Source organism: Sapajus apella, unplaced genomic scaffold (assembly GCF_009761245.1).
Source record: "Sapajus apella isolate SASKATOON/1434 unplaced genomic scaffold, GSC_monkey_1.0 scaffold5, whole genome shotgun sequence".
Lineage (NCBI taxonomy): Eukaryota > Metazoa > Chordata > Mammalia > Primates > Cebidae > Sapajus > Sapajus apella.
The window spans coordinates 28115465-28124849 of NW_022436945.1; the positions used below are offsets into that span (position 1 = coordinate 28115465).

The 9385-nt window shown below is 41.9% G+C and overlaps 1 protein-coding gene across 1 annotated transcript; it reads right to left on the reverse strand.

Moving 5' to 3' along the window:
* Window positions 1-3: 3 nt before the first annotated feature.
* LOC116548817 (toll-like receptor 1) lies at window positions 4-8903 on the reverse strand (the record flags this gene model as incomplete). Its single annotated transcript, XM_032274326.1, has 4 exons — window positions 7811-8903; window positions 3628-3759; window positions 1697-2440; window positions 4-1402 (listed from the first exon to the last, which is right to left on the reverse strand). A coding segment is annotated over exon 4 (1332 nt), but the record flags the coding sequence as incomplete, so codon positions are not given.
* Window positions 8904-9385: the final 482 nt, after the last annotated feature.

A 9385-nucleotide genomic window follows, 5' to 3' on the forward strand; every position in this document is an offset into this window, starting at 1 on the left:
GGGAGGTAAACATCTGAAAACAGAGTCAGTAAGTATATTTGAAGACATATTTAAACTTAATAAACTTTTAGTCCAAGAGCAATCTCCTTCATTTTCATCATAGCTTAGAGAATTCTGGCTGATATCCAGTTGTTGCAGAGACTTCATCTGTTTAGTCATATGAGCTATTTTTGAAAGTTCTTTTAATTGATTCATTTGTAAAATAAGTGTCTCCAACTCAGTAAGGTGACCACAATTTTCAAAAACTGTGTCTGTTAAGAGGTTATTGGAAAAATCCAAATACAGAAACGGGCTAATTTTGAATGGGCAAAGCATGTGGACCATGTGTGTACCAGACACTGTTAAATTTTTGATGTTCATATTTGCAAAGATCTTGTAGATATCACTTTGTGGAAAACTGAACACATCGGTGACAACTTGGTGTATTGACAAGGCCTTCAGGGAAGTGCCAGAATAATTAAAATCTCTGAAGTCCAACTGACCCTGTAGTTTCACGTTTGAAATTGAGAAATACTGTATGGCTGCAGGCCAAACCAGCTGGAAGATCCTAATGAAAGAATTCCAAGTTGTTTCAATGTTGTTTAAAGTAAGACTTGATAACTTTGGATTTGTTTGAAGTTTTGCCAGAATATTTAGGAAGTAAGAACATTCGTTATCTTCCAGCATACACTTGATATTAGATAGTTCTAGATTTGCTACAGTCCTGACTGACACATCCAAAATAAAATGGAATTCTTTATTTGCAGGGAAAACAATGTGCAGGCTCTCAGTGTTAAAGTCTTGAAGGGCCTCGGGGTCTTCTTTTTCCCCATAAGGCTCTCCTAAGACCAGCAAGACCTTACTGATATTCAAATGAGCAACTGGCAGCACACTAGATTTTTCTAAATGTGTAGCACTCAACCCCAGAAATTTTAGTCGAGACATACTGCCAAACTCTTTGCATATAGGCAGGGCATCAAATGCATTAAATGACAGGTCCAGGTGCTTGAGGTTCACAGTAGGGTGGCAAGAAATCTCAACCAACTTGTTGTGGGACAAATCCAAGTATTCCAATTCCTGGTTGAATTTGAAAACACTGATATCAAGATACTGGATTCTATTATGAGAAATTATCAAAATCCTCAGCTTCGACAGTGATAAGATGTCAGAAGTCCGAAGCTCAGATATATAATTTTGCGATATATTTAAGACTGTTGTTTTCTGGGATAAGTCTTTAGGAATGTGAATGAGACCGTTATTTGACCTATCAACTAAAAATTCACTTTCTTCGGATAATTGTGTTCTGATCTGAAGTATTAACATGAAGATAATGGCAAAATGGAAGATGCTAGTCATTTTGTAACACTAGGCATTCCTAAAGGTAGAAGCTGTTCTTCAGAGCATCTTGATACAGATACAGATTCTAGAAAAAAAATACATAAAATGATGAGATACATTACATACATTTTAAAAATACACGAAATTAATCATGGCTGACATTAAACATTTCTTTATTAGAGACTCATAAAATGAAGTCTACATTCTTTCGGGTTATACAGTCTAAAACTAGGGAAATATACATATACAGGTAAATAATTAGGCCAGCTCTAATGAAATTAATTTTAATACAGTTAGGGTAATAGGTTGAATGGTGGCTCACCAAAAGATATGTTTACATCTTAACCATGTCCTAATCCCCAGAAGCCAGGAATGTTACCTTCCTTGGGAAAGGGGTCTTTGCAGAGATAATAAAGTTAAGGATCTTGACATGAGGAGGTCATCCCAAATTATCCAGGCAGGCCATAAATCCAATGACAAATGCCCTTATAAGAGAAAGGCACAGGGACTTTTGACAGAGAGACAAGAGAAGAGACAACCGAGACACAGAAGAGAAGGCCACGTGACAGTGGAGGCAGAAACGAGTGCAGCAGCTACAAGGCAAGGGACAGCAATAGCTACCACAAACTAGAGGAGCCTCTGGAGCGAGGGCGGCCCTGCTGACACCTTGAGTTTTGACTTCTGCTTTCCAGATGGATAAAGGAAAAGCCACCATGTTTATGATAATTTGTTACAGCAGCCTCAGGAAACTAATACAGATGGGTTCATGGAAAGTTCTCTGGCCCCAAGATTTCCCAAAATAATTTAGAACTCCAGCTAAAACACACATGGTGTACTTTCATTCTCTGACATGCATCTCCATATGACTTTCTCGAGAGGTATCCCAAATGCTGGTATTGGGACTGCTCTTCTATTACCCTTTATGACCTATACACAGTTGGGGTCTAACTTTGGTCTTATTCAAAAGGTAATTAGATTATGATAAAAGGTGTCTCAGATGATCCATTTATTCATCTATTTATTTATTCAACCAATATTTATTGATCAACTCCTGGCCATGTTTTAGGAACTGGAGACAGACCAGTGAACAAGATAAAGTCCAAATTCCCACGGAGGTTTTTACCTAGTGGGGAGACAGAAAATAGATGAATGACCAAACTCAAGTTCCTGTAGTGATAGGTTTTACGGAGAAAAATAAAGCAAGGTAAATTGTAGTAGGTATGAGATAGTGCTTGGAGGTGTCTTTTTTTTTTTGAGACAGAGTCTCATTCTGTCACCCAGGCTGGAGTGCAGTGGCACAATCTCAGTTCACTGCAACCTCTGCCTCCCGCATTCAAGCAATTCTCTGCCTCAGCCTCCCCAGTAGCTGGGATTACAGGCACCCGCCACCATGCCTGGCTAATTTTTGTATTTTTAGTAGAGATAGGGTTTCAGTATCTGGCCAGGCTGGACTTGAATTCCTGACCATGTGATCCACCTGCCTTGGCCTCCCAAAGTGCTGGGATTAGAAGGCATAAGCCACCAAGCCTGGCCTGGTGTGGCTATTTTGAGTGATGAATTAGAGAAGGCCTTTTTGAGATGATGACACTAGCGTAGAAATCAGAATGAAGTGAATGAGTAACCTATAGGAAGATCTGGGGGAAGAACATTTCTGGCAAAAGGCAAGTATGAAGGTCCTGAGACGAAATTGAGCTTGGCTTGTCTGAGAAGGAGTGGGAAGGTCAATGTTAGCATGGAATGAGGGAAGATGACAGGAGTTAGAGCCAAGATCACTCAGGCTTTGTCGATCATTGCAAGGAGTTGGGATTCTATTCCAAGAATGATGGGGGGTGGCGAACCCTGGAAGGTTTCAAGAAAGGGAGATGTTTCCTCCTCTCTCTTGTTCAGAGTACTTTTTTTACTCATTCATCAAATATGTATGTATTCTCTACGCAGTGGTAGGCATCGTTTTAGGTTATGCCTATTGTACCAGTATTCAAACCACTCTAGCTCAGACACAATTTTGTGGCCAGCATTCCAGTGGCATGTGAGAATAGTGCGAGCCGCGTTAGGATGAACTCTAGAGTGTGCACGCCTCACCTTCAGAGACCTTTCAGCTGGGATTACACAGCTACACAGTTCTCACAAGGAACTTATTCAAAATCCCCTAGAACTGTCAGACAAGCAATCCATCAGCATCAGCAAAGCACCAAATTCCTCTTCACATATCCCCTCCCATATCTCAATGAGCACAGAGAACCTAAATAATTCAAAATCCCCCAATGTAGACATGCAAACTTATCTGGGTTTTGGAGCCTTCCTTGGACTTACTGTTTTGCAGAGGTGCCCGATATGCCTTTATTATCCTGATTTCTTTTGCAGAGGAGCCCGATATGCCTTTGTTATCCTGATTTCTTCCAACACGGAAGAAGGCCTGGCACTCTACTAGTGTTCATGAAGACCCTGAGCAAGGAAGATGATGCAGACATGAAAGTTCATGTCAAAAGTCAAGGTGGTGTTTTTATGACATTGATTGTATTTGACTGAAAGATGCAGAAATTTCCCAATTCTTCATCTCCAGCTTCCTGAAAGAGCTGCTCACTCAAGGAGTAATACTTCAATGGATATTATAGCTTGAATGGTTGTGCCCCATGAAATTCTTATGTTGAAATCCTAGCCCCCAATGTGATGGTATCAGCAGGAGAGAATTGGGAAGTAAATAAGTCATAAGGACAGAGCCTTTATGAGTCGGATTAGTACCCTTATAAAAAGGACTCCAGAGAGCTCTCTGGCTGTCTTTCTGACATGTGAAAATACAAGAAGGTGGCATCTGCAAACCAGAAGAGGGCCCTCGCCAGAACCCAACCACATTACCATCCTGATCTCAGACTTCTCACCTCCAGAACTGTGAGAAATAAATGTCTGTTGTTTATAAGCCACTCAGTCCATGGTACTTTGTTATGGCAATCCAAATGGACTAAAATAATAGGAATAAAAATAATACCCTGGTGCAGTGCCTAATATCTCAAAACAGAGCAATCTGTTACAGGTCGAAGCAAAAGTGGTCTGGCCTTATGGTCCAAGTAAGGTCCCCTGCTTATTCCTATGCCTGAATCCAGATCAGGGCTCTTTCCAACTCCTAGCCAATACCCGAGTCCATGGAAGGAGTGATCAGCATTGTCAGTCACAGTATGCAAAAGTGATCATAGAGGTCAGGCACAGTGGCTCATGCCTGTAATCCCAGCACTTTTGGAGGCCGAGATGGGTGGATCACAAGGTCAGGAGTTTGAGACCAGCCTGGCCAACACAGTGAAACCCGTCTCTACTAAAAAAAATACAAAAAATTAGCTGGGCGTGGTGACACACTCCAGTAATCCCAGCTACTCAATAGGCTGAGGCAGGAGAATCACTTGAACCTGGGAGGTAGAGGTTGCAGTGAGCCAATATTACACCACTGCACTCCAGCCTGGGCGACAGTGCAAAAAAAAAAGTGATCATAGAGACAGGGCAGACAGGACCCCCTGCAAGGGTGTGAGTGCTTGCCTCACAGAACCTACCACATGCAAGATGAAAGTTGTCCTTTTTCCCTTAACAGCCATCGTCACAAAAAGATATAAATTTCTAAAACTGCCTGTCCCCAAGTGTTAGAGTAGGTACTTAGGCTGACATGAGCAGGGCAGGAGAAGGCCCCCCACCCAACCAGGAATATCAGGTGACCATCAGTTGATGGTCAGGTAGTTGTTAAACAGTCTCTCTAGAATAATCACCGGTTGCAGCCAGCACCAGGGAAAGTCAGTCTCCTAATCGATAGAAAACACACCTGAAGATGGTGGTTAGCAGCCTCCTGATAAACTCTCAGGAGTTGGGCAAGCAGGCTCGAGCATGCATACTAAGAGGCAAAATGGTGGCGTTTAACTGGCATGTGACCTTCCTCTAGGAATGCTTGTCTGGGAAGGGGAAAATGTCTCCAATGAGCATGTGCACAGCTTCAGTAAACACAGTGTGCATGCGGCCTCCTCAACTGCTGGCAGGCCACTGCACATGCAGACAGGCCACCCCAAGGGAAGAATCAGTGGAGAAGAGACGCAAAACCCCACAAGCCTGCCAACAAATAAGCCCCAAGTCAAAGGTTAAACTAGGCACTTGGATCTCTCTTCAAAGTATACTTTACTTCCTTTCGTTCCTGATATAAAACTTCTGTTTTGTCTCTTGCTCTGTCATCCAGGCTGGAAGGCAATGGCATCATCTCAGCTCACTGCAGCCTCCACCTTCTGGATTTGAGTGATTTTCTTGCCTCAGCCTCCTGAGTAGCTGGGATTATAGGCACGTACCTACCACCATGCCCAGCTAATTTTTGTATTTTTAGTACAGACGGGGTTTTGCCATGTTGGTCAGGCTGATCTTGAACTCCTGGCCTCATGATCTGCCCGCCTCAGCCTCCCAAAGTGCGGGGATTACAGGCATAAGCCAGCATGCCCGGCCCTAGAATTTTTTAATAAACTCTCTGTAAGGAACGTGGCTATGCTTTGGTCAAGGATAGGCCAAGGTAAACATCCAGAGTAACTCAGCAAGTTTAAAGCGCAGGCGTATAACTCTACACGTTATCATGGTCATGTAGATGTAACATAAAGAAGCTCACCACCATAGTCATAACATAGGTAAGCCTCATCACTTGGCTGTAAGCCACTATTGTCTATAAAAGGTACAATTGCCCTACTGACACTGTACAGGCATGCTGGAGCCCAAAGAAAGAGAGAGAGACAAAGCTGTCTGTCTTTGCGAATGGACAGAGGGGAGTCAGGATACAGCTCGGCTCACTCATGCCCAGAAAGAGAAAGAGTTAAGCTGCTGATCCTGAAGGCAAGGGAGAGCCAGATGCACAGCTGTATGTGGAAGCTGCTGGACTAAGCAGCTGGGACAAGGCAGACAGACTGAGAGAATCAGTGTAAGTAAGGTGCTGATGCAAGCGGCTGCTGAATAAAATCACCTTTCACCTTCCTACGGCCCCCTGAGTGTTCTTTCAGCTATTTGCTCATCACCCACTCCCCTCAGACCTCCGTAAGGGCTGGAACCTGTCCTGGGCATGACACCGTCACTCTTCCTCTACAACTTGCCTCGGTCTGTCACTCTGCCTTATGCCCCTCAGACAAGTTCTTTCCACTAACGGGGCAAGAATCAAGTTGCTACAGACCCATGTGGATTGACTACTGCTAACGCAAGCATCTAGTGAAAGCAGGGCTTCGGTTTTATGCTGAGCTACGTTAATCGACTCAAATATCTTCTATTTGCCCAATCTCCATTTTGCCCTTTCATTTTAAGTCATTAATTTCAGGTACTCGGTTTATGAAACCATTATTATTTCTATAATTAAGAAATCAAAATGTTATACACAGGAATAACTGATTTTCTAGGATCTTTGAGTTTTATATACCAAACTTGCTAAATCAATGAAAATTAATGTCTCAGCTATCTAGGCCAAAGTATTTTTTGCTCAAAATACTATTTTACTACCAAAAAAAAAAAATAAGCTGAGCAGAAAAGGATGATTTAATTTGAAAGTGTAAAATGCCTCTAGGTATGTTTCTGTCAATTTTCATTATTATGATAGGTTTAGCCTCACATTACGTGATACAATGAATCAATACATTTAATTTGTCTTAGTTTGGAGACTTTGGGGATGTCAAATCAAGGCTTAGGCTGGTCTTAATGGATAATATCCATACAATTTATCTGGCTGATTAAGTTTAGTCCCCGTAAATATTTACTAAAGGCCTTCTCTGCACAAGACCAGCTAGCGATTAACCACAGGTTAAAAGAATCTGAGCCGGTTCAAGAACTGTTCTGCTTCGTTTCCTATGTGGTCTTGTGACCTTTTGCTTTTTGTTTGTTATAAAAACACATATAAAACACATTCACTTTAAAGTCTTTTGACCAAATCAGGTGTAGCCTGGGAAACATTTTCAAAACCTGCAATTCTACCTGACTAGCTCCCCACAACAGTGTTAGTGGCCTGAGAAACAGAAGGACTAGCTAGTGGGAAAGGCCCAGAGGAAAAAACTGAAACAAACCTGCCCATAAAAGTAGGAGAGTTGAACAGCAGCATTGCCTCTGGGAGAAACTGAATTATATCTCATTTTCCTTAACATTGCAAACAGAAAAAAGGCGGGATGGGGTGAAGAGAAATGCCAACTGAAATCAACAACTAGCAGCTGCTCTGGAAGAAAACCAGAAGACGTTTGTGGCCCAGATATTTATTTCCCAACTCAAAAATATTTCTGGTAAGCAAATCACATACAAGGTGCTATTCCCGGAGCAGCAGGGGGACTTTCCCTGATTTAGGACTCAGAACTGATACACAAATGCCAGTACAAACTACACAGTAACTACATACATATCAGAAATATAGCCCACTTAGAAAAACACCCAGGACTTACACAGACTTTTGAAATTTCTGTACTTAATAACTAGCTATACAATTATTTTGTTTCACAAAATAAAATAAGACATCGCTTACCAAGACAACCTGCTTGTCTGTTCCGTTTGGCAGTCTGTGAGAAACTCAAGCACTTCCTTGGAGATTTATTTCACTGTTAACCACATTTAGTGTTGAAAACAAAGTAAAACAAAAAAGCTCTTCTATGCCACCTACCGAATTCCACTGGAATTACATTACATAGTTAAGAAGAAACTTATTTTCTCTTATTCGTATGTAGCATAGCCTGTGGGTTAACTGATGGGCCTGTATTAAAATAGAATCATGTTTCCATGGTTCTGTATTTCGCTACAGTCAGTTTACTATTGTTTACGCTGATGAAGTAAATGAGGTAGAGTTAATAATCCACAGATCATAAGTGGCTGAATTCAAAATGCCTCGGGGGCCATGCTGGCGGAAGTGTACATCTGGGTGTGTTTTGGCTTTGTTTTTCTTCTTGCCTTTTCATCCATCCACTATTAAAAGTGGAAAGTGGGGGGTCAAGATTAAAGTTTTGCTGAAGTACATTCGTAAGGAGGGAAGATCATTCATGCGCTGGTTACAGGATGGATGTTAGTCATGTCTTTTTTGACAAGTTGATTTTCAGAGAAAATTTGGTGCTGAATTTTTTTCCACTGATCTTTTCAAACTTTCTTCAAACCATATTTTTATAAACTCTAAGCTTTAAAAACATGCTAAGAAGAAAAGAGATTCTTAGCACGTTTTTCACATGGGGTTTATAAAAATCATGGAGTTCGTTGTCAGCATTCAAGGAAGCATTCAGATAGCTCTGCCCTTATCTTTTCCAATAATAACAACAACAAAATAACAAAACAAAAAAGGGCAAATAGAGCTAAGGGATTCCAGCTGACTGCCTCTGAACTTGATCTCAGCCCGTATGGTGTCCAGTCACAAACCGGATGTGGGGATGACAAAACTGCCTCCATTCCCACCCTCCAAAATCCTCACCCATCATCAGCTTTTCTACCACACAGCCAGCAAGGCCAACTTCCCTAAACTGAGAACGCTGAGATCCTTTTCGACGTGGAATGTCCTTATTGTCTCTCTCTGTTTCCCCTTACCCCAGAATTTGTTTAATAGGGGAAATGTGTTATGTCCGAAAATATTTTCTGAAACTGAAAGAATGAAACCCCCTACCTGCCATTTCCTCCCTGAGACCCATAACTGGACAGGAGGGAGGTGTCTTTGACTAAGAATTTAGTTCCTGGCTCCCAAAGGCATTGGCTTTGTGAATCCAGACTGAGGGAGCAACGCCCAGGGGAGAGAAGTCGGCAGGGCAGTAAGGGAACTGCCTCATCACTCTGAACTCTGTCGAAATTTCCCCACTGACTCATCCCCACCACTCGCAGCTGTGTACATGATTACAGGTATGTGTGTCTCTGCCCCCACTAGCCCGTACCTGGGCATTTCTTTTTGGATTCAAGGCAGTAAAAATATGCTGTCAGTGAGATGTGATCTGTAGTTAGTCATGTTTTTTTTTTTTAACAAAGCTTTATTGAGATATAATTCACAAACCATAAAAAATTTCACCCGTTTAAAGTGTATAATTCAGGCCCAGGCACAGTGGTTCATGCCTATAATCCCAGCACTTTGGGA